General features: G+C 33.0%; 1 protein-coding gene across 5 annotated transcripts in view; it reads right to left on the bottom strand.

The window, feature by feature from the left end:
- Nucleotides 1–27,194, bottom strand: part of Cop1 (COP1 E3 ubiquitin ligase) — a 174,263-nt gene that overhangs the window by 67,784 nt on the left and 79,285 nt on the right. For all 5 annotated transcript variants that reach the window (XM_063239818.1, XM_063239817.1, XM_063239816.1 and 2 more), the window contains exons 10-12: nucleotides 23,390–23,509; nucleotides 19,344–19,479; nucleotides 1,206–1,349 (exon numbers count right to left, since the gene is read on the bottom strand). In XM_063239818.1, the coding sequence (XP_063095888.1) occupies nucleotides 1,206–1,349; nucleotides 19,344–19,479; nucleotides 23,390–23,509 (400 nt within the window). The remainder of the gene's footprint in view (nucleotides 1–1,205; nucleotides 1,350–19,343; nucleotides 19,480–23,389; nucleotides 23,510–27,194) is intronic.

Below are 27,194 nucleotides of genomic sequence, written 5' to 3'. Positions count from 1 at the left end.
TCTGCCTAACTTAGTGCATTTTCACACCTGGTGAAAACGGATTGGCTAACTCTGTTTTAGTTGTGTTTAAGTACTGATCTCTTTGCTTCCAAGTACTCAGCTTTCAGCCTAATGCAGCTTCTGTGATTTACTGAAATGTACTATAAAGTATTATGTATTTTTACATGTGTCATGATAAACACATTAAGCCCTCTACTTGTATTTTTATTAAAATAACATTCACTATGAATCATTGTTATGTTTTATGCACAAAAGTATGAATAATGCATAAAATTACCTCCAGGCTATGTATATAAGTTGTATATGAAACACAAATGAATTTTATCCTTCGATTTGGGCTCCATCCCCAAGATACAACAGCATGTATGTGCAAATATGCCAAAATCACAAATATTTCTAGTTTCAAGTGTTTGAGATACAGGATACTCAACCTACATGTGTAATTTATCAAGATAAAGGTATGTGGATGTCTGCTTTGAATACGTTCTAAATTGTAAAGTAAGTAGTACATGATTTCCTTATCTATATTCTCTTTCAAGCCAATGCTTACAAGAATAGCTTGGAATGATTTTAAATTATTTTTAAAAAGAAGAGGAGAGAGTTGGGAACAGTAAAGATAAGGGAAGAAAACAGCATACGCTACTCCTAGGAGGACGTAAAGGAGCATATGAGAAATAAGAGAAGTAGGACAGAAGTGGTTTCTACATTTTCAAGACAACTGCAAATTTGAAAAGTACTTCTTACAAACTATACCCCTTAATGCATGAAATTTTAAATATTATTCCTTCAATGAAAAGCAGAATGTTTTTATGAGAAATTCTTAAAACCAAAAACAACTATAATAGAGACATATGCATGCTACGGAAAAATACTCGACTTTCAAGAACTGTTCTCAGGCCACAGTAATCCTTTATTTAACAATCCAGCAACAACCTTTTCCAACAAAGATCTTTATTTAATTAAGTGAAAAAATTTGTATTTAGAAATTAGAAAAACAGAAAATGCTAGATTCTACAGCAGAAAAGCAACTGCTATCTATGAGAAAGACAGCTTGTTAGGTTGATTATATGTCTTCTGCATTCACAGTATGATTACAGTTTTCACCAGTAATGGGTCGGCAGTCTCAAAAAAAGGTAAATGATATTACGCTAATTTTATGCACCAATTGTTGTATACATACTGCATCATGCCAAGAAGGTAAATACCTGATTTTGGAATTGCAGGTCATTTCATTCTCAGGGTAATGAATATCCACTGCATCCTGGATGACTGTGCCATATTCATAGACTTTAATCTTCTTTGTAACCCCAGCAATTGCAAAATAGTCACAATCACGATCAAATTCAATACTAAGGGAAAAAAGGAAAATAGTTTACCTGTAAGTTGATATCTTTGTGACATTTACAATAACATTTCAGAATCAAGTTTTTTTTTTAGGGGGGATGATACACTGGAATCGAACTCATGCTTCCCAGGCAGACGCTTATGCAGCTGAGCTAAATCCTCAGCCCGTATTTTCTATTTCTAAAGTAGCTCTGTTGACATGAATAGAAGATCTACTTGAAATGGCTTCAAATTATGTTGGATCCAAATATAACCAAAATGTCATCAACACCAAAGTATAAGTATTAACAAAGTTGTGTAGACCTACACAACTAAGCTTATAAATGTACTATTGCACCCAAATGCCTCACATGCTTTTCACTCAGTAACCATAATGTGGCAGGAAAAGATTTAATGGTTTGAATAGTTTGGTATATTGTAAATACATCAAAAATTATCCAATTTAATAAATTCCAGTTAATAATAAATTAATAAGTTAATAAATTCCAAACAACAGGAAGGCAAATATCTCAAAATCTCTTCTTTTAGAATTTCTTAGGATATTCACTCTTCTTGTGATGACTTTAAAAAAAAAATACGATTTCTGAAATAAGCTGCTTTACTTTAAAGCAAAGCAGAAATATCGCTAACTTTTGTGGAATTTAACTTGGAGCTACAACAAAATTGTTACAAGACCAGCTAAAAATCTACCTTAAATTCATGGAAATGAAAGTGAAAATGTATCATAAACATTACTTCTTAAAATAATTTAAGCATCCCATCTAGAAGCTTACCTATAAACCTAGAGTATGCACAAGAATTCTCACTTATAATAACAGCTAATATTCATGTATCATTCACTGCTTAACACTCTGTAGTTATAAATTTAATTCTCTTAACATTACAAATGAGAACACTGAAGACGAGATTAATATGCCAGTGGTTGAAATGGTATTCAAAAATCAGACAGTATTCCAAAGACAAAAGCTCCTTTGTTAAAGGCATAATGTAAAAGTGCACTGGCTAACGGTTTACAATATAATAAAATAATATGAATGTGTCCTTTGTACCTATGTATGTGTTCCATCACCCCAAATGCTCATATAGTATGCTGCACATATCAAGGATTCACTAAGTGCATATAAATTCAAATACATGTCATATATTTACAGACTATGAAATATTTTATGGGCTTTTACAGAATAGTTAATGATTAGTTAATAACCTAGTAAGGTTACTAAGCTAATGATAATGGGTTAAAAAAAATCAGCAGGAGGATCAACATTGAGTTTGAGGTCAGCCTGGACTACATAGCAAAATTCTGTCTCAAACAATAAAACTTCCTTTAATGATACACTGGGATGCTCAGATTGCAGCTTTCAATTTTCCATAATTTTATATAATTTTTACAAGAATTTCATTAAGTGTTACTGACAATAGCAAAATTCAGCAAATATTCTTCCCAATACAATATGATTACACAGCCATGCAATAGATTTATTTGTATGACAATCCTAATTGAACTGCTGCCTCAGCTCCCATTTGTTGTGCTGTGGATTCTAACACAGTATCATTATATTGATACCAAGTAATTATCTATGCTAATTCAATTTATACCCATAGCCTCACATCACTGAAACAGAAACAATACTCTATCTGGTAAATGACAGTTATCAAAACTGAATTCATGCTTTCAACTTATTAGGTTTTGAGTCTGAGACCTCAAATGAGAACCAGTTATATTATCCTTATTTTTCCTCCACCTTTAAATAGACATAGCAATTCAATAAACAAATCAATAAAATGCCATTTTATTTTAAAAATGCCATTGGCAAACTATTGGTTTTTAATAGTTTAAAGACACAACTGAGAGAAAACTGACACATAAATAACAAAGCTATCTGTTAGAAGATTTGATATGATGGCCTAAATAAGTTAAGACTATTGTGTCTTCTGTTGTTACCTTGTCATTCAAGGTAGCACTCTCCTACTACCTCCTTCGACTTATTTTTCTTTTGCAACGTTGGTTATTATTTAGTACATAAGTTCACTTTAAATCTTGTACCAAAACTTTTTGTTTTGCTAGTATTTTCCTAAAATTTTAGTCATTAAAGAAATAAACTGGACTATCAAGTATCCTATGTTTTTTAAAAAATATTTTAAGGCACTGAGGTTTCAAAAGTTTAAGAAAAAGATTTTAATAAAAATGACCAAAATATAAAGAATATTTCTAATAAATTTTAATTTAAAAGAAAAGGAAGACAAGTTGCCTTTTTAAAAAAAGATACTTCCACATCACTAAGACTCAGCATTTAAGTATTTCTAAATACTGATGAAACATATGCTCTCTACCCCTAACAGATTCAATCATTACCTATTCCTAATGAGAAACATAATGAAACTCCAGAAACTGTTCATAGAGCAGTTCACACAAACACTGAAGTTTCCAGGTACAGAGTTAATTTCACATGCCTAGCCTCTTATTTTACAATACATATTTCAGCTGCTTTTATTATTCAGTTCAACACCACAAATAGGAATACAAAAGTTTAACAGTGATTCATTAAAATGAAACAAAAACAAAGGTAAACAGATTAACTGAATTTATCTGCTTATGTAATTAAATTCAAGAAAGAATTTTAAGATATATTGCTGTTATACAAAGTTGGTTTCTGTCATCTGCTACCAACACTATTTACTAAAACCATCCATTTACAAAAATTTATTCTAATTATAAATTCAATTGCACAGTATTTATTTCTAATTTCAAAATACACACAGAAATTTCCTTTGAAAAGTACTATATAATGCACTTACTTTAAACATGGAAATAAATTGCATTTTTCATTCATACTTTGAAATACTTCAAATGTCAAAGTGATTTCAACTAATGAAAACATTAATTTATCAATAGGAAACTAGCTATATTCTGTCAAAAAGGACCATCAGTCAAGTGATTACAGAGCAAATCAAGAGACCACATAAGACAGTTGATTAATGCCACCTCCAAAACAATATGGTATAAGCCATGCAAAGTTTTCAATATACCCAAGCAGCGAACATTGTTAGTGTTTCTACAGTTATATCATTTTTGCATTTATAAATTGTATTAACACACAAAGTGAACTAATATTCCTGAACACTACAATCCAATTTATGAAAAGCAATTATAAAGAACAATCACTGAACGTCTCATTCATTAAAGTGACAGCATACTTGTTACTCAAGTGTAACAAGTTAACTATAGAAATGGAATCTAGATTTAGAAACTGAACATTTTAATGTAAAGAATAGGAAGACAAGTAAAGTCAATCAATAGTGTCTTTCACTACTGTGAGGAAAAAAAAAGATTGTCATTTAACTGATTTCCTTCCATATAAATGATACTAACAGTTAAAATTCTATATAGTACTTACTATGTTACAGGTGTTTTTTAAGGTACCACACACACTCAATTTCAAATCACTATATAGACAAAAGAAATCTAAGAGTACAGGCATTAAATAATTTACTTGACTTTTTATCAGGTGATTCAAATTGAAGCAATCTGTCTTGATCCTATGTTCTCAATCATTATGAAAAAACAGCAATTTTAACAAAAACAATGGGTTCTTTGAAGAACAAATCACAAGCAAGAAAAACAAAAAATAATACTATTTTATATATATATAATGATAATAATGCAATATTGTGTAAAAGTTAAATATAAGGGAATAAAAGAATAAAGTAGCCTTATAACTAGTAGGAAATATTATACATAGCATTAGAGAATATCAAGTGGTAAGACAAAATGTGTACAGGAATTCAAAAGGCAAAATAATGACACATAAATATTCTCAGTCATTAAATATACAAAGGGTCTGTTATCTACCAGACAGACACTGAGCTAGCTGATAAGAAACAGATACACACATAAAGTCCTCCCTATAAGCAATTGATGCTTTCAGTTTGTGTGCCCTATTATAGTTTTCCTTTGCATAAGTAAGTATGTAGGAACTCCTATTTTTAATCAAACACATGAAATGATATTATAATTCATATTTATACTATGTTCTTTTTCCCTTCACCCAGTAGCTCTGTTATCATTTCATACCAGTATATTTTAGGGCTACCTCATTTCTTTCCAGTGGTTGCACAGAATACCATATAAATATCAAATTATTTACTACTAATAATAAGTGTCATTTCCACATATTCAAGAATGCCTTTAAATATATGTAACTAGAATATGAAGTGTTAAATCAAAAATTATATGTATTTTATTACTTAGCAAAAGCCAAACTTCTCTCCACCTCTATGCCACTATTCCTTTTTTTTTCTTCCCCAACTATCCTCTTTAACTCAATCTAACTGAAACCCAGCTCTCCCCGGCAAATAACTACCTACCTACTGGTTTCCCTGAATTCCACCCACAGGCCATGTTCAAATAAACCCGTAATGAAGTCAATGTCCTCCTTGCTACACAAAGCTTCTTCCAGCCAATTCCCCTCTGAAATGCCTATGCCCTGTAAAAGATACTATCTAAAACCTCTCTCTCATTGTTACTTGCATTCCTGGAAATTTTAACTTTTACCTCATTGTTTCTCTTTCCAATTCTACTCCTTAGTCATTATTTTCTAATATATTCTTCTTTATTTCAATAATCATAGAGATGATTACTCTAATATCATGACCGATTTCACTTCATGTCTCAAAGATCTTTCATTCTTTCCTTTTCCACTCCACACACAACCACAATCATCATATCATTTTCATTACTAATAACTTTCCCACCTCTCTAATCTGTTTGATCTTCCGACAGCATTTTCTGACAACCACTCCATTCTTTTCAGTGGGCTCTGTCTCTAACGATCCTTTAAAGGCCATCATCTCTTACATACTCACTTTTTTCTTAACATACAAATTATATGGCTAATAATTACAACTCCCTTACACGTAACTCTGCACTCTCACATTTTCAATATTGCTTTTTTGTATTTCCTTAGCATAATTCTAACCCTACTTAAATCTCCTAAGCTACTCTACTCTTGAACTGGCACAACTGAACACAGAGAAAAAACATACAACCATGTTTTCTAGTCTTCTTTTGAATTCATAATCACTACCCTGAAATTGGGCACTGAACACTTCATAAGAAATTTCTTTTGTCTGCATATTGTTTTACTGGCACAAAGAGAGTTTCATAATTTGTGCATTCTTCTCCATCTTCCTCTGTCCATTATAATCACTCTCAGCAGATTACAATGCTTCCTGATTTATTAGAAATATCCAAGTATAAGAAGATTATGTCTAAAAGCTCCTACCATCATATCTTTATTTACTAGCATTTATAACAATATACTTTGATATATTTCTACTACTTCTCTTGTCACTCTGGCTGAATGAGCTGAGTTGCAAGATCAGATCAAAATGTCAACCTGTTTATACATCCCATCCTTTTTTGCCTACTCAAGAATTACTTGTGAATTACTTCTCTTCCTCTCTCTTGTATCAGGTTTTCTACTTATGGTGGATCCTTCCTATAACTCTCCTTTGAAATTAACAAAATAGAGGAAAACAGCCCTTGCAATCCCACTTTTATCTACCTATCATTCATTTACTTTTCTTTCTGACAGCAGAACTTTACCTAACAGAAATCTACAAAAACAATGAAAAACTAGAGCTTAGTCTATACTCACTCCAATTTGTATTTTCTTCTATTTTGGAATGTAGCTTTTCACCTCTACCACTGAAAATGGACTTCATTGTGAATTCTTACATTCCTTGAATATAAATAACATCAATGACTCCTTCCCCAAAGAAAAGCAATTGTTCTACTTCATTAGCAACTACACTGTTTCTACACTGGCTACTCCTCTGCATTTTTACTTTCACACTTAAGTATCTCACATCTTTGTGCCTCACCTCTTTTTTATTTATATGAACTTCTTTAGTGATCTCATTTAGTGTCATGGTTTTAAATCTATACACTGAAGACTATCATGTGTTTGCCGTCCATCCTAGATTGCCCTCTACAAGACCTCCTGCCTATTTGACAGTTCCAATTTTAAACAAGCATCTGTCCTGAGTTTCTAAATGCCTCACCAAACACTTCTGTCATCTTATTAATTAAACGTATCTGTTTTACTCAGTAATTTTCACAATACATCCTTCTGCTCAATCATTAAAATCTAAGAATCTAAACAGACCTGATTTCTTACTTCATTTGAGGTACTGTAACAAAATACTTTAAACCAGACATCGTAAAACACAGAAATTTCGCAGTTCTGGGGGCTAGAAGTGTTAAGATTAAGGTCCAGATTTGTTGTCCACTTAGTGGCCTGCTTCCTGATTCATATATAGACATAAATGGCAGAAAAGGTAAAGGAGGACACTAATTCCATTTAAAAGGCCTTGATGACCTAATTATTCTCAAATACCCAGCCCAGTGTATGAACATCTACCAAATACCCTCATCCAAGAGATTAGGCTTCTACATATGAACTGGGGGCTGGAGGAGTAACATAAGCATTCAGACCACAGCAAGGTACTCTGCTACCATTCTCACTGAAGTCACTGTATTTCTTGTCTGCATTGTTGTAACAAAACAGGCTCGTACAGTATCTCTGCTTTAATATTTAACCTCTTCTAGTTCTACAATCCATTTTCAATACAAGTAACATGACCTTCCCATTGATTAAAAATCCTTTAGTATCTTCATACATAACCTCATGAGAAACAGGTGATTATAAAATGGTTGCATGCCTGCCCTCATTTAAATGTTATTCTCCTTGGTAAACCTAAGCCACAACAAACCTATAACCACCTCAGGGACACTGCATATGACAATCACTAAGTGTGGAGTTTTTTTTCCCCTATATGCACACAGCATATTCCTTCACTTCCTTCAGGTCTTAATCTTAAAGTTAAGATTCTCACTTTATCTTCTACTTCCCTGCATTAACTTTTCTGCTTTATTCTTTCCCAGACTTAAAACTATTCTTATAGTCTGTATATGCTTTTAATACTTTGCCAGCTTCATTTTCCCCCATAAAATGTTTATCCTTCCAGATAATTACCTAGGTAGCCCATTTTCTCCATTCATCCAAAATTAGGCAAAGGTTGAAACTGGCTCTCAATTTAGTTTGCTGACCATTACTCTGAATTAAAGGCCATTGATTTTCTTTCACAGGCCCTAAATGAAAGTCACATTTTAAAGCCTCTGTATTTTTATGTGGTTATTTTTTATCAGCTGGTTCATTTTGTTTTTAATCCCATAAAGCCACAAGAGCTGGCTTTAAAAGAACCACTTAAAAAATTTACTTTCCCTTTCCCTCTGGCTATCAGTGAAGAGCTAGAACAAATATACTCCCCAACAGATTGTATCTTGAAACATTACAGTGAATTTCAAGTGTTAGCACTGTATTTTGAGATCCTTAAGGATCAATATATTAATTATTGACTTTTACTCATTTAAATTTAGAGAGGTCATAGTTTATATTCACTTAAGTTAGTAGTAGGCTCTTCATCTGTCTAAACCACCTACCATATGCATACGACATCACATGCACATCATATGCATGTGATGCATGGTGTTTATTAGAAAACTGTAGTAAACTATAACTTCTGCCATCAAAGATTAATAAAAATCATCTATCAGAGAAAAAAACTAGGCTTGAAAAACAAAATATATTTTGGTTCACAAAACTATTGTGATATTTTATCCTGCTTGAAATACGTTTTATATTTAGTAAAAGTGGGATTCAACAGAGAACTATATGCAAACAAGTTTCAATTCTATACTTTTGAAATTGAAGTAGAAAATACATCTGATTTCACAGCTCATGCCCTCTGGCAGTATTTACAAAGTAGTTAAATTGTACATAATAAAGGTTTAATACTAAATACTAAATGATATTAAATTGTTAATATCACTGCTATGATGCTTCATTAGGAAGTAATAAAACTATGATATAAGAATTATTTCATGCTACTGGGGACTAATCTGGAACACAAATTTATAGTCTAGGAAAAATTTCATCATAACTATTTAAAATTGTGCCTCCAAAGTACCAGCTAACAAGGTACTCAATCTGAAATTCATTTCATATTTCCTTATAGGGACAATTGTCAAAAATACTGAAGAAAAATGCAAGGAAAAATATGATGGAGACAGTTAGTCCTGATTCTCAAACTGACTGCCTCAAGATGCCTGGGACATTAGTAAAGCACATGTCTGAGTGTGTCATGGAGCAGGACCTCAGGGACTAGATCTGGTTCCTAGCCCCTTCTCACTGTACTTCTCCCCCTACTGCCATGAAGTGAGCAGCTTGTTATAACAACTATAGTAAGCAATACAGTATGGTACCAACCTACGTGTAAACATTGATATGCTACATAACAACCTTTGGGTCTAAAATGTACGGTAGTCCCATTAGATTATTCAACCTAGGGACATCTTCACCTTCTTTAGATGATGAATGTCTTTCTCAGAACATACTCATCTTTAAGAGATGCATAACTACAGATTAACACAACAGAGTTAAAAGAGCATTCATATGTCTGATTAATGTATTCTATACAAAGATGTCAATAGAAAGGTTATCATTTCAACAATGTTTGGAATATAAGTAGCTATGCAAATGGGAGAAAAAAATTGAACCTCAACCTTTACCTCACAATCTGAACAAAACTGAACTGGAAAAAGTCACAACTATGCGACAGTCAAACACTTCTAAAGGGCAGAAAAATGTAAAAAATGATAGACTAGGATTTGTCAAAATTAAATACTATACTTGTGTTCTCTGAAAAACACCATTATAAATAATTCAAAAGGAGAAAGCCAGAAATTCAAAGAAAATGATAGCATGCATGTATCTGAAAAAGAACCTGTATCCAGAACAAAGAATTCTTATAACTAAACATGAGCAAGATCTGATATTTTAACTAGTCATAAAATACATTTGAATAGACAATTCACTAAAGATACACAAATGTCCACTACTACTAGTGTTAAAGGAAAAGCACAGAAAAATAATAAGGCTGATATAGTAATACAGCTAACATGAACACATCTCAAAAACATGGTGAACTAAATAAGCTAGACACAAAAAAGAGTGTTTCTTAAAATTAAATAATGTAAGTAATATAACTGCAAATTAATTTCCAGGATTCATCAACATAAAATACTTTACTTGTGCTCTTTGAAAAACACCATTAAATAATTCAAAAGGAAAGCCAGAAACTCAAAGCATGCATGTATCTAAAAAAGCATGAGGTTTTTGTAACTTTAAATGTTATCAACAAATTGTCTATTGTTGTAGGCAATGAAGAAGGGAAAAGGAGAGAAACCTATGCCTAGCATTCCATTTTGAAAACACCCATTACAGTGGAACACAGTATTTTTTCCCTTAAATTCTTGTTCCTTTCTAGTTAATACATGAATTTCATGAAAAACAAAAATCACAATGTTTGGCATAAATGGATTAATGCAACTGAGAATCACTGGTGATAGATAGCATCCCAGTTTCAAGGTTAGTATGATACAGCTAAGTCACTTTTCCACAAAGTAAGCATTTGTCTTACTTCAGAGCACTTTCTAGCACAATGTGATAAAAAACAAAAACAAAAAAACAAAACTTTAAGAGCCAAATAGGAAACTTTATGCTGAACAAACCAGAATGTTATTATATAAGACGTGTGGTCTATCATTCAGCCTGTGATGTTATATCTACTGTATGATAAATGGAGAAATAGGTTATTATTGTTAAGTAAGTAATGATAAAGCACACAGAAGAGCCACAAATAGTTCATAAAATATAACCTAAGCCATTTCTAGAGATTAAACCATCTAGGTCAAGAGTCAGCAAACTATTTCTAGAAAAAGGCCAAAAAAGCTCTGTGGTAATTTAATGTAGCTTTTCAACTTCAATATTGTTAAAGCTGCACTAGACAAGAAGTAATGATAAGCATATCTGTGATTCTAATAAAATTTTACGAAGACTGAAATCTGAGTCTCATGCCATTTACTATCAGTTACATTATTATAATCATAAGCTATTCTTTCAATGTTTCAACCAACTAAAGATGTTAAATCCATTTTTACTTCACAGGAGAGTCAATACAGGTGAGGGTCACATTCAGCCTATGGGACACACTGTAGGTACTTCCTTCCTTTCTTTTTAGATGTCGTCTTTTTAAGTGGTCCAGGCCGATTTCAAACTTGTGGAAATGCTCCTGTTTCAGCCTCCCAAGTCCTGGTATTACACGTGTGCATTAGCACAACCAGCATGGTTAAAGTTGCTAATTCTTATAGTAGGAAAATGCCACTAATTTTTTCACTCAAAATGTTTTCATTTGTATAAACCAAGCTAATGCATGGTTTGAAAACTTATAATTCCCAATGACTTAAAAATAAAAACTTACAAATATTTTTCACATTTCATTTATACAATCATATAAATTTTATCAAAAATTATTTTAAAAGACTAACATTACAACAGCAGTATTTGGGACCTATTTGTATACTGCTCTAACACAGTGAAAATGCTCAAAAATACTTGTTCAGGCCCAGGGATTTAGCTCAGCAGTTTTAGTGCATGCCTACCAAGCGCAAGGTTATGAGTTTGATTCCCAGTACCAAAAAGAAAAAAGAAAAACAATTTTGTTGAGTAAATGTTAGAACTAAATTTTGAACTTCTGAGCACAATCTGTAAAGCATGGTAACATTATTGATTTCCTTTGTATTAATACACTGAATACAGTAAAGTGAGCGGCCCTGGCAACATTAGTTACCATGTTCTATTACAACTCAAGGATCCGTCTGTTAAGATACATCAAACCAATTGACTCCATATTAAATAAACATATACTACTTTACTTTCTGAGCTTCTGTTTGCAGTTTTTTCATCTCCTTTCCTTTGACAAACTGCTAACTATCAGTTCTTCCTGGTATCACTGTAATTTGCAAACCTTCTCCACTTTAAGGAGATACAAACCCAAAATCAAGATTACAGAAGCGTACATAAAAAAAAAAAAAAAATCAGTCAATAAGCCTGATATAAGCCCAAAAGGCTACCCTAAGTGAGCCTTAAGTTATTAATTTAGCAGCATTCACTTTATTTCGAAGCCTTTTTATTTGCCAGGTAAACTTAAGTTATTGACTGTTTTTGTCAGTTGAAGCGGCCAGAGATTAAATTCTGCATAGGTGAGGTGTTAGCATACTAAGGAACTTTGTATTGGAAACAGTAGATAGAAGAATTAATCATCTCATTTTGAAAACTTATATAGCTATTGTTTTTTGTTGTTGCTGTTGTTTTTGAGGTTTGTTTGCATCTTGATTTTTCTGTTTTTTTCTTCTCTTTAAAATAAGAAAAAATGTGCAGCAGATTCTGTGACTTGGGAAGAAATTGGGAATTCTTGGGAAGAAATCCTTGTTCAAGGAAAGGAACAAACTGTGATTGGGGAAAATTAATGGGTAAAGGGAAAAAATATACATATAGGCAAGGCAGTTAAGGTAGTTATACAGCTAGCTTCTGTTTTGTCATGCTGCAGGGATATATTTGCACCCATGTTTGTAGCAACCTAATTTGTAATGGCTAAAACAATTCAAATGCCCATCAACCACAGAATGAATAAAAAAGATGTGGTATTTTTGTACAATGGAGTATTATCCAGCTATGAAGAAGAATACGCTTGAAGCTTTAACAGGTAAATGGAGGCAACCTGAGACCATACTCATAAGCGAAATAAATCAAACTGACATTTGCAAATATCATAGTCTCCCTAGTGTGAAGAAAAAAATAAAAGAGTAAGATGGGTGTACAACAGACATTGTGGTAATGAAAGGGAAAGAAAGTGCTCAAAAGGGAAGAACAACTTGGATAGGGAAGAGTGCGAGAGAAGGAAGAAGGGAAAAAACTCTATGTAAATAGGTACACATACATACACATATATACATATATATCTATATAAAAGCTATACTAAATAATCTGTCAGTTCTTCTAAAAGAACAGTTTGTGCTTTCACTGTTTGATCATTTTTTAAGTGTCTAAATCTTATAACCTGAACATCTATTTCTAAGGTAACAATATGTAATATATTAGGGTTAATTTCCTAGTTTTTAAAAATTCTGTATCATTTCTATCCTTTTTTTTTCTGTTTTGCTTTGTAAAATAACAAAGATTTAAAAAAAAGAAATACTGTAGATTTCTTCTTAAAGATACAGTTTTAGGTCAATTATCATATTATTAATGTTTATTTTATTAAAGAGCTGAATCTCATATTTCATTACAAATTTCTGTCACCAAAACTACTTTGTTAGTTTCCCTATCACTGTTCAGCAGCAGGGTAAACAGGTCACATGTGTGATTCATACACTCCGCCCTTGGATCGCAGGTTACCTGCTGATTCCCAGCCCACCTGTACCCAACTGGACCACAGGCAGAAGGAATGACTATCTAGGTGCACATGCAATCCACTATACTACACCACAGTAACTTAGTGAAAAAAGTACAAACCTGCATTATTGTAACGGTAGATCACATCACACATTCATCCAAATCCACAGAATGTACACTATGAAGATGAACACTATAGTGAAATAACACTGTGAGTGATAAAGACCTGTCAAGGAAGGGCTGTTAGATATAACAAACGTACCATTCTGGTGGTGGGTGGTGATAACCAGAAAAGCTACGAGGACAAGGGTATATAGGACATCTCTGTTCCTTTCTCTGAATTTTGCTATAAAACTAAAACTGTTCTAATAAGTAAAATTCCTTGGATGATAAAAACTATGATCATTTCCTAAAAATTAAAATTATAAATATTTCATATCGGAAGTAGATTTCTTTTTAAGCTTTTAATCTAAAGTAATGGTTCTCAAAGAGTAGGCTTGAACCAGTTAGGTTAGTTATCAGACAAGAACCAGTGAGAAAACATAATTCTTGGCCCCAGCAGATACTAAAGAATCAGAAACTCTGGGACAGAGGCCTTGAAATTCAAATTTTAAACAAGCCCTGTACCTGATTTTGAAGAACTACTCTTAAAAATACATCAGCGAATCTGAAAGGATTAAGAATACTGACATTTATGTGGGGAGTCCAGAACACTTCTTTACTGTTGGTGGGAGTGTAGACTGGTACACTGTGGAAATCAGTACAGAGATTCCTCAAAAATTAGGATTGGAGGTTCCATTCAATCCAGCTATTCCCCTCCTAGGTATTTTCCCAGAAAAACTGAAAAGGTCATGTCACAGTAATGTATGTGTACCCATGTTTATAGCAGCATAATTTGTAATAGCTAAATCTTGTAAACCACCAAAATGCTCATCAACTGCAGAACAGATGAAAAAGATGTGGTATTTTTACAATGGAATATTACGCAGCTATAAAGAGTGATCTTGAGGCTTTTATAGGTAAATGGAAGCAACTTGAGACTATCCTTTTAAGTGAAATAAATTAGACTCACATTTGTCTCTCTAATGAGTATTATGATCCAAAATGTATAATATATATTGTAATAATGAAAGGAAAAGGAAGTGTTCGAAAGGAAAACATAACTGATACACATATAACTATATGTATGTTTAAGTGTGCAAAACAAATAACCATACTACTAAGTTTATGTTAGTACATGAAACAGAATAGTTTGTGCTGTCATTGTTTGACTGTCTGTTCATTTTTGTTTTGATTTTGTAATTTGAACAACTACTGCTAAGATAACAATATGTAATGTATCAACTAGTGATGATTTCTTAATGTTATTTTTTGAAATTCTGTATCATTTCTACTGTTTTTTCTGTTTTTAATTAAAAAATGTTAGCAAAAAAAGAATACTAACATTTATATAGTTTACAATGTGCCATACAGAAAACTAGAATAATTTTAATGAAAATTTCAATTTTGTTTCATCTAATTTAATTAAGATGAACAGTCTACCTCTAGTTAGGTTAAACAACTAAAAGGAATAAAACTGCATTCTTTTCAACCACATAAAACTTTACTCATTCAGACTGAACCTATTCTAACCGTTGTTTCAATTTAGGAGTTATAACAGAATCATAAAGCTTTCTTCTAGAAAAGTAGTCTATACAATTGAATCCATATAAGATCCTTACGTGTCTAAAAAGACTAATCAAACACTGTATTGTTTACCATTATAGTCACTAATTTAGCATCAATGAATGTCCCAATATTTTCTTATCATGAGTTTACTAATGCCTGATACCATAAAATTTCCATGATTTGAGCAAACATAAATAAAAATGTTTTAAAATTTCCTGAGGTAAAATGTGTAACATTTTAAACCAGGAAAAACTAGGTATGTTATTTTGGAATTTAAGAAACAATCGTCACTACTAAGTCTAGATTTCAAAACAACCCTTGCTGGTGACCATTGAAAATCTAATGTAAAACAAAATGCAAACTCTGACATTATTGCTATGTGTAAGAAGGGTACAGGAATTACCGTCTTTTCTCTCCATTACTTGTCCTTATTAATCTAAGACCATTAGGTAATTAATACACACTTCAGCATAGGCCATCAATTTCTAATAGTTCAGATACTGCAAACAAATGCTGCCACCTTGTGGACTGACAGATATGGTATAAAACTAGCTTTTTATCAGTGAGATCCCCAATGTACAATAAATGTCAACAGGAGATGTATTTAATGCAATGCTACAATAAGAGTAATTATTTTTCATATGATATAATGTACTAAATTAAATATTAACTATCTTCTCACTTTTATCCTTTTCTTGAGAGAAATTCATTAAATTCCCTACTTTAATAAAATTAAAAACATTTAAAATTTATTACCCATATTTTGAATATAAATGCAAACACGAAGGGTGTGAAAGCTTAGCAGCTCCATCATTTTTAACTGTATCATCCTTTTACCTACTGATTTTCTTATGTAGTGTCTAACAAACTTCAAACTTTCACATGAAATGTGATGAAATGTTAATTCAATGTAACTAAGAAAAAACAGACATTAATTAACATGCAAGGTGGACCAACCAAAAATCCTTTAAAAATATTTTAACTAAAATATTTTAAAGTAACTGTTACGGTTTATAGTCAGATGGTCCCCCCAAACCTCATATAATCATGGACAAGGCTGAACCGAGCATTTGTGATTGATTTGTTGTATAGTGTTGGTGATGTGAGTGCTGCATGCACCTAGGGGCAGAGCCAGCATACAGTGTAAAAGTGGGAAGAAGGTGTGTCTTTCCTCTTTTGCTCTTTTTCATGCTTGATGTTTGGGGCGGGCATGAATGGCTTCCCGCCACACCATCCAGCTTTATGAGTATGAACTAAAACCTCCAAACTGTAAAAAATTAACCTTCCCTTCCCTAATTTTGAGTGTCAGGTATATTGTCTCAAAAATAAGGAAAAAGATAACCAAGACAGTAACTGACCTTACTTTGAATTATAACAGTCTCAGTTTAAAAATTCAACTAGGCTTTCTAAGGACTATGAACTTCTGTTTCAGAATTCCTAGTGCTCTGATATAAATGTCTTATTATAGTTAAATTTTATTACTATTTTTAAATCCATGATAATGTCAAGTTGAAATGGCTTTCAGATATGATGAAAAAAAGAATGAGATTTATAACTAAAAGTGACTGATAAAAATGCTTTATCTTGTAAGTAGACATGTTGCTTTTGTAGTATGATGTCAAGAAGTTCTAATCTTGGAGGGTTTTTGTGTTTTGCCATCAAGGTACCAGAACCTTCATAATGACTATATCCTTAGCCTTCCTCAAATGCCCAAACTAAACTCAAACCTTGTGACCCTCCCACCTCAGCCTCCCAAAGTACTGAGATTACAAGTATGTGTCACCACACTTAGCTTCTTTTGTTTTAATTGAAGAGGAAAATAAAAGATAAATTCATAATTATTAAGGACACTGATCAATATTGTGACATTTATGGTATTTTTTTATCCTGAGTATAATCACAGTCATAGAAATATATATATATATGCGCATATATATATGTGCATATATATAGGTTGCTATTATAAATAATTACTGATATTTATTTTTGTCATTTCACATTCAAACTACATATCTGAAGTGTTAATCAATGTTATACATTCTTAACAGCAGTTAGGAATTTAAATAATGTTACTTGGCTGCTCCAAATGAAATTGTGTCATAAAACTATTTCTGGTATTTCTTACTATAAAGGCTCTAAAATAACACTGTGAACTCTCCTGATTCAATTAATATGCCTCGTCTCCTTAATCTTACACCTACCCTTAGCCCACAGTGAATTTTTATTTTTTTCTCAATCCAGTGCTTAAACACACTCCCAAAATAAAAACAAATAAACGTATGATTTTTGTCTTATTCATTACTAAGCTAACGCCTTCAAAGATTTCCCACAATAATCCCTCTAGCTAAACACTTAGATTTCAAGGTTTATGTTCATATAGTTAAATATAAATTTTGGTTGTACAAAGGAAAAATGTGCAATGTTTTAATAGTGGCATTATATAATTTAAACTTGCCATGGCTAGGAGTAGAATTCAGTGGTAGACGTAACCAAAGAAAGAAAAAGAAACTGAACTTGCTAAACTCCTGATCCACTTCAAAAAATAACTTTTTACTTCCCTTTATTCTATAAAGTTTGAATATGAATTAGCAATTGATGATACCCTGGAATTACTGGCAATTGCTGTCCATCCATGTGGCATAATCCTATAAATTAACAATGTTTACTATTTTTTAAAAATCCAGATTCTTAAATATATGTGGTAAAATAATTAGTTTCTGAGTTTTCAAAATATTTAAGTGAAGAAAATAAGAATAAAAAGGTCAAATGACCCTTCATTTTGGTGGTCTTAATCACCACTGAATCTGAATGGTGATTATATGCGATATGCTATCCCCTCTATTTTTATGTATATTAGAAATTTTCATAAAAACTTTTAAAGAATGATGCTCAAAATGCTGAAGGGCGAGACATGGTGGGAGAGCCCTGTCTCACACACCTGGCAGGTTGTTGTAGGTGGACTGAAAATCTGAAGATAACCTGGGGTATTTAAGTGAGATAGTGTCTCAAAATAAATAAAAAGGGCTTGGGATATAACTCAGAGTTCCCTGGATTTGATGTCTAATTCCATCTTCCAAAAGGATGATAGTGAAGATAAATCAATAATAGAAAACACAAATACCAGTAACTCAAAGAAAAAATAAAACTGGATTTTAAATATTCATGCACATTTAAAAATATTATGCTGTATTTGAAAACCACAAATAATTTTATCTAATTTTTAAAAATAAAAACCCAACTATTTAAAATTAAAAAGTTTAAACTGGGGGGGGGTATATTCCTGTAATCCTAGCACTCAGGAGGTTGAGGCAAGAGAATTACCACAAATTTAACAGTCAGACCCTATCTCAGGAAACCAAAACATAAAAGAAAAAAAAAAAACCAAAAAACCCAACCAACCAAACAACAACAAAACAAAGCTTAAAATTAAATTTTAAAAGCAGGAAGCATTTTGAACTCAATGAATACGTAGTGACATCAGTATGTGTCTGACATATCTAATGGCTAATGCAATGCTTAGAAGTAGAAATTTATAGTACCTGATATTTATAGTAGAAAAAAAATGGTTACCAATGACTTCAGTTTCTACATTAAAAAGTTAGCAAATGAGAACTAATTAAAACTAAAGAGGGCCACAAATGCATGCCTGGTAGTAGTTGACCCCCAGTACCAACAACAAAAAACCTAAAGAAAGCAGAAGAAACCAAACAAAAGGCAAATGAAACCAGAGATGGAATTACAGACCATCAAAACCAAGAACTCGCTCAATAAAAACGACAAACTTCTAAGCCAGACTAGGAAAAAAGTAAAGGAATCAGGGATAAAAGAGGGACATCATCACAGAATCATTTAAAGGAAAATAAGGAAATCCGAAAGTGAGCTTCAGAACCCAGGTTTTCAATGATATGCTTCCCAAATTCAATGAAATTTTAGAGATTTTAACAAAAGAAAATAATGAGTGTTCTTAGTACTTACCTAGAGACTATGCTCGAGCCATTATAAAGATCACTAGCATATGACAAGGTGGCCAAAGGTCGTACTGAATTATAGCGAGTAAATTTGGACAAGCATTCCTGAAACTCATCCAACTGACTTGCAGTTCGAGCATCATCTACATGAAGAATAAATACACAAAAAGATGAACTGTACTACACATTAAGCAAAGACCAATATTCACAAATTAAAAGCTATCTTATAAATACAAAAATATTATTTAAAAAGATTTTAGAGAAGACTAATATGCCAAGATTAGCTGAATTTCTGACTTTAATAAAAATGTCTAACATTACTTAAAAAGTCACCATTTCCTTCAACATCAGTAAGAAAATTTATTTTTAAGCAAAAATTTCTTAGAAAAACAATAAAAGAATATGAGTAGAGAAAATTTTATTTATAAACAAAACTTATTAAATAAAGAACTAGTAGGGCTAGGAAGAGGAAAAAAATATATGACAGGGTATTCATTACTTAAAAGGAACACACTTATAGGGATAAATTGTTATGCTGTGCTTATAGACAAAGCAAAATTTGAGACACATTTTAGACAAAAATTAGTCTTTAGATGATATGTGGTATTATATGCCTATAATCCCTGCACCCAAGAGGCTGAAGCAAGAGGATCACCTTGTGTTTAAAGGCACTCTGGGGTACATATACATAGCAAGACCTTGCCTCAAAACTCAAAAAACAAAACAAAAATAAATACATTTAAAATTTTTGTTTGCATAACACTTTTAAGTGTCTCAAATCTTATTATTAGAAGGAAATTTAAAAAGTAACATACATGATTCTTAGAAACGAATTTAAAGAATGCTTGAAGTGGATCCTACTTATCTCAAAGCACACCTCCAAACAGGAAAAAAAAAAGTGTGGACTTATATTTTTCTTCCCAAAAATTAAAAAACAAAACAAGCAAAACCAGCAGGCAAACACTTCCTCTAGTTATCTATTTGAAATCTGACACAACTGTCATCATAGCTTCACAGCTTCTTCCTTGTTCTATGCTCATCCATAGTTTCTTCAAGGTGAACTTTTTTGATTTCTTTCTCAAATTTCCACCCAGAGAGGTAACAGTAAAACACAGTGAAATGAAAATGAAAAATCATTAAAGAATTATATGATGTTATAGTAAAAAGTATTAATCCCAACCATTAGGTTAGCTTAAAAATGTACTGGCATGAAGAAATTTATCCAAAAATTGTTTTTAGGGCTGGGGATTTAGCTCAGTTGGCATAAGCACCTGCCTGGCAGGCGGTCCTGAGTTCGATCCCCGGTACCGATTAAAAAAAAAAATTCGTTTTTAAAGAGTAACATTTTTACCCCTAACACATTACAAATTTTAAGATGCAAACAGTAAACAAATTCACCTAAGAACCCGTATTAAGAGTCCAAATTAGCAGTGCTTTCATTCTAAAAACAGCAAAAGAAATAACCTAATTAGCATGCAATATTAATGGTATTGAGATAAAACTGTTACATAAAAATGATTCTCAGGAAATTCAACATATTATAAAAAAAGTGATGATAAAAGAGAAAAAAATACCCAAACCATCAACTGTACTTCACAGTGCTTTGGATATAACAGTTAATTGATTCTTTTCATATATAATCCTATTACTCTGAGCTTTTTACAGCTAGGGATTTAGCTCAGTGTTGTAAGCACCTACCTGGCAAGTGGAAGGTCATGAGTTTGATCCCTCATACCAAAAACAAAAACAAAAACAAAAAAATACTAGAAAGACAGTTTTTATCTATTTAGAAACTGTTGCAATGTTAATCTGTTCTTTCACAAATTTACTTCTATTTCTGCATACATCATCAAGAATGTGTACTGCATTAAATATATGATTCTCTGTAAGGATACATGGACTTCTACGATGTATCATTAACACTAACTTCCAAAGAAACTACGAAGAAAACAGTACAGGAATCAGTGTTTACTTATCTGTCATACAAAAGAAAGTTTGTTTTTGTTTGTTTGTTTGTGTTTTATGACCAACATCCACATGTATCTGCTGGCATATCGTCTCACCTAAAGTTTTTTCAAGGTCTCTTTTCTTTTCTTGAATGCTTTTTAATTTATATGTCTTTCCACTCAGGGGATTCAGTAGATTTGTAGATTCTCATTTGAAAATATAAGAAAGACAAACATTCTCCTATGGACCTCACCATGTACAAGTTAAAATTTCGCCTTTATTGTCAAAGGAATTGAAAAGGTACATCATATTTAATATGATTCTATAGCCAATGTGTAAATCTGGTAAGATAAACTTAGGACTCCTAAAAACTAATGCCAATAACCTTTAAGTACAATACAGTTATGATGATACAAATAAAATGTCTTCCTGTCTTAACTTCTTTTTCAACTTTCCTATAATGTAACCCCTCACCCCTGTAAGTTGTCAAGGGGCTCCCTTTACTATTTTGAACATGCTTATGACTTCAGGACTATTAATAATGCTACCTATGGGGGCTGGGGAGTTAGCTCAGTGGCATAAGCGCCTGCCTTGCAAGCAGGCAGTCGTGAGTTTGATCCTCGGTACGGATAAAAAGGAAAAAGACGACAAAAAAAAAAAAAAAAAAAAAAAATGTTACCTACACCAAGATCTTCCTTTTAAAAAAGTCTTTCACTTGGTGTACTATATTTCTACATTATAACCCCAAATCACATTTAAAGGAGTTAACATAATTCTGCCTATCAGTCAGTATACAGGTCTCAGATCACCTTCAGTTCAACAACTTCCTGTTAACAGAAAATTACAAACACTCAGTAAATGACTCAACCTCCTAAATGTCAGCTTTACATCTACAGAAAGTATTTACCATTAATCTTAAACATGCTTGCCATGTACTTGCCTTTCCTCTTACCTCCCAAGGAAAAAAGTACTACCTAACTCCAACATAACTTTTTCTCAATCATCAATTCGGAGGCAAATTTGTCCAAAAGATCTAAGTATGTTCATTTAACCAAGGCTAAGTTTTTAACAGTCAATAAAATAGAATTTTTCCCTTGTTGGTCTTTATTTAGAGCAGGTACACTAGAAATGATGAATCAACTGACCACCCCACATGCACCAAGTATTGTGTTGTATATTTACCACTGACAACCTTTTGGTATTAATGTCCTTACTTCATGATAAGCAAAGATGCTGAGAAGGGTTAAAGAACAGAGAACCTTATTACTTCCCTAAAGCAATAAAAATACTGTAGTGTCAAGTCACACCTCCATGTATGTTACTGAATATGCTTTCAATGAATAATCCTTTGTCAGTTAACTCATGCTGGCCTGGGGCAAATACAATTCCTCCAAACTTCCTACTTTGGTCTTTGCTTCTCTTAACACCATCTCTTTTTCAATGTGTCCTAGATATTTCTCTCTTAGTTTTATAACAGCAGATATTTTTCGTTCTCATAACTTCTATATATTTATACATAATATCACACAGTATAATCATTGTGGCTTCCTTCACTAAACAACAGTAAGAGCCGTCAACTTTTAATTCTTTTTTTTTTTTCTTTTTATCAGTACCAGGGATCGAACTCAGAACCACCTGCTTGCAAGGCAGGTGCTTATGCCGCTGAGCTAAATCCCCAGCCCCCAACTTTTAATTCTTAATACCAAGGCCAATGCTTAGAACTTAATGTTGAAAAGTAGGCAAATGAAGAGACTTTATTTTTGCTAGTTATGTTATCACGGCTGATTTTCTAAACTTATTTGGCTTGCTATATATCAAAATTAAAAATACCAAGACAATGCAAATCATCACTGGAAAATAATATTCTCTGAGATCTTTAAAAACCTTCACAGTGGGGGTTGTGAGTTCGATCCCCAGTACCGGTAAAAAGAAAAAAGGAAAAAAAAAAAAGTGTAAAACAAAAACCTTCACAGTGCTCTGATAGACTATCTAAAAAATACACAGCTTTCTTTACAACTAGGATTTTCCACAAATTTACCATAAAAACCTAGAAATTGATCTGAAATATGAATTTGAGATAGTTTAAGAGAAACCCTAAACACGTACCTGAGATACGAGACATCCGTGTAGAAAAATAACATTGTTCTAGGTCTTCAAAATGAGCAGTGAGTCTTTTTCGTCTTGATGCTAATGTGCTGTTATACCATGGCTGTTTCTTTGTCTGAGGTGATAAGAAAAGAGAACAAATTGCATTGTAGTTTTATAAAGAACTCAAATGCTTACATTTTTAGTTTCAAATGTTCATCACAGTAAAATGACTATAAATGGTGGAAAACTAGTTCTTACAGCAAATTTTAATTAAAATAGGAAACAAATTTACAGAACTAAAAGAACGATTTTTTAAGGTAAGTTCTAAAAACCAGTTTCACATGGCTAAAATAAGAAAACATGTTTCAAACATACAAATTAATAATGACATTACAAAATACAGAATTTGGAGAATTTTAATATTCAAAAGGTATTAGAAACCAATTATCAAATAGAAATTTTTTCATCATACTAGGATTGGAGCTGGGTACTCTCAGAATTATAGGAACAGTTTCTTACTTTAGGACTGTTTAAATTGATATTAAGAGACAGAAATAATACATGCTGAAGAATTTGACATATCTACCAGAAGAACAGACTAACAAAATCAGATAGACAGTAAAGGCAGACAGAAAAAGACAACAAATTTGAACTATGTTGGCATATAAATCCTGTGAAAAAGAGAAGTTCATGATCTTAAATATGTATTATGTAGCTTATCTATTATGCTTGAGCCACTTAAAGTAAAATAGACATAAGAAGCCAGATATACTGGCCCACACTTGTAAAATTCCAGCGCCTGGAAGGCTGAAGCAGAGGGATCGCTCTGAGTTCAAGGCCAGTATGAACTACATCTACATAGCAAGATCTTGTCTCAGGAAAACAAAAACAAAAACAAAACCCTACAGTACATGTTATATAGTAGAGTCTTGCTTCACAACTAACTGAGTGGTAAAAATCCTATTTTAAAGCAATGCTTGACTCCCAAGAAAAATTTCCACACACAACAGATAAATAAGAACCTAAACTCAAGAGTTGATGGTAAGTAAAATATATCAATATGGAAAAGGAGGACTACAATAGCTATTTTAGGACAAACACAAACACAGAAACAAGTACTTAATATAGAATTTGAAAAATTTAGACATTATCCAAACTACATGAATTAGCCAAAGAAACAGTCCAGAATGAAAGTCAAGAACACAAAATTTGAAAAGAGTAGGTAAGAAGCATGAAAGACAAAATAATGGTTTGAAAAATGGCCAGGTACCCAAAAGAAGAAAGTAAAAGATTTTTAACAATTGGAAAAGTTGATGGTTGAGAATTTGCACATTACCACAAATGCACAAACTCAGAAACCACTCCTATCATTTAAAAGGAAATTCACAGTTAAACACAGTAAGGTGAAATGGTGGTTTTGGCTAAAAGGAGGAAGATTTTAAAATCAGACAAATAGAAAGGAGAACTCACTTCATAAGAACAAGAGGCAAAATACTTCTCAAAAGGCAATTACAGAAACTATGACACAATTAAGTTTTATTATCTTTAACAAGTGGAGTGAAAATGATTGTGATCTAAAATTCAAAACCTGAAAAATACCATTTTACAGCAACATAAATAAAATACATTTTAATGTGAACAAAAAGTATTACCAATGATTTGTGTCTTAAAAAACTTCTGAAATTATATTCAAAACTAGGACAATACAAATGGAAAGTCTGAGATAGAAAATAAAAAAGGGAACAAGGTAACTAGCAATGAAATAAAATGACTTAAATGTTATTGTTAAAATAAAACAAAAACTATATCAAATAATAGCACATACAATAGGTGATACCAAAATATAAGGCATGTCAAAGTGATATATGACTAAGGGACCTGGGGCACCGTGACACATGCCTTCAGCTACAAAGTGAGTTCAAGGCCAGCAAAACTGCATAGTGAAAGCCTGTCTCAAAAAGATTAAAAAAAAAAAAACAAAAAACAAAAAACGGTGGTGGGGGGGGAGTGGCACATTTGAAACTTTGGTTCTCAGTGACCAAACCTCTTTTAAAAAAATAAATAGGATTTAAAAAATATGAATACTGCTGTTGAGTGTCATTTTATGGGAAGTCAGTCCTGGAAAAACCTTAGGTTCACCTCATTCATCAGCTCTAACATCTTGTGATTTCTGACACTTTCCCAAAGTCAAAATGACCATGAAAGGTAAATATTTCGGTAAGAATTTTTAGGCCAGGGAGTGAGCCACAATAGTGTAACCAAAAAGGACTTTAAGAACTGCTTCAGAAACTGTCAAGAATAATGGGGTAAGTTTGTTCAAAGCAAAAGGGAGTATAGTGGGGGGGGGGGTACAATGGCAAATTGTGTTTTTAATCTAAACCCACTGTCTTTTCCAATCATATCTTGTATGTCAGAAGGGAGTAAGATGAGTTTATGTCCTTCAGCTTTTAATGCATTTGGAAAAATAATCAAAAAATTAAGTATATAGGTTTAAATGTGCATAAATTTAAGTATGCATAAGGGTAACTGAAAGCACAATCACAGAATAGGTAACATTTAAACTAATAGTGGGAAAATTAGGAAGGGACTTTTAAAAAGTGAAATGATAAAACTAGCAATAATAACTAAGTCAAATTACATGAGTATAAATGTAAATGGGAATAATTACTGATTAAAGTAGTGACAGAATAGAAAATATAACTGGAGACCCGGGAACCCGTGAAGCAGCCAGGACTGCCTCGTTGCACCAGAGATTGTGAAAAGATCTAGAGCTCCGAAGCCGAACGCCATGCAGTTTTCTGACCATTTACACTGTGCCTGGGAACGCAGTAAACGCAAGCAGCTTAGTGTACAGTAGACTCAAGAGGAAGACCTGCACTGAGCCCTGGTGAGACCTAGGGACTGGGTACCGTGGCTGCTGTGGTTGGCCAGAGGACATCTTGGAATTGGGCAGAGCCTGCCACCACGGCGACATCAATAATACAGTTTGGTGGAAGACATCTTAGAGTTGGGCAGAACTTGCGGCTTGGTGACATCAGACAGTCGCCCCTGGCGTAGAGAGGTCTGGTGGAGGACATCTTGAAATTGGGCAGAGCCTGGGGCAGTGTCAGCTTCAGTGTCATAGAGAGAACTAGTGGAAGACATCTTGGAATTGGGCAGACCCGCTGACCTGGCAGAGAGAAGTCTGGAAGAGGACAGCTGGGGATTTGGGCAGAACCCTGTGACACGGTGACATTAGTCAGCTGCTTCTGGCACAGAGAGAACTGGCAGGATCTGCTGGGACTGAACAAGCCTCTGCTTGGGGCCCAATAAGCAGATACAAAATAAGTTGCAACTCTGTGACATCCAGAAAGTACAGCCTAATTTATGGATTGACTGGCACAGAGGCTGCAGGCTAGCCTGCACTGTCCCTGCATCCCTGCCTACCCCAGATAACAGCAAATTGGGGAAGACAGCAAAAACTCAAGTCAGCATGCTTCTGAAAGGCCCTAAGCAATACAGAGAGGGCCAGAGACCCCCAGGACACTCCAGTCTAAAAGAAACCAGAAACATGACAAGAGATAAAAATAAAAATCTCCAGCTGCCCAACATGAGAAAATAAGCCCAGAAGAAGTAAACACTGAAGAGAACAAGCACAGTGACCATCCAATACTGGACACAGCACCAGCCGAAATTAAAAAATACCTCCATGACCTCATAGATGAATTTAAAGCTGTATTCCTGATCCAAGTGAGGCAAGATATAAAGAGATTAAAGAAATGACAAGCCCCGCCCAAGAGAACACAGATGGAAGAACTGAGGAAATCAGAAAAGAAAGAGAAAC

Source organism: Cavia porcellus, unplaced genomic scaffold (genome assembly GCF_034190915.1).
Source record: "Cavia porcellus strain 051 isolate PalLab524CR breed Dunkin Hartley unplaced genomic scaffold, mCavPor4.1 scaffold_29, whole genome shotgun sequence".
NCBI classification, from domain to species: domain Eukaryota; kingdom Metazoa; phylum Chordata; class Mammalia; order Rodentia; family Caviidae; genus Cavia; species Cavia porcellus.
The sequence above is the reverse complement of the archived record's forward strand: the minus strand, read 5'-3'. Positions and strand labels throughout refer to the sequence as shown.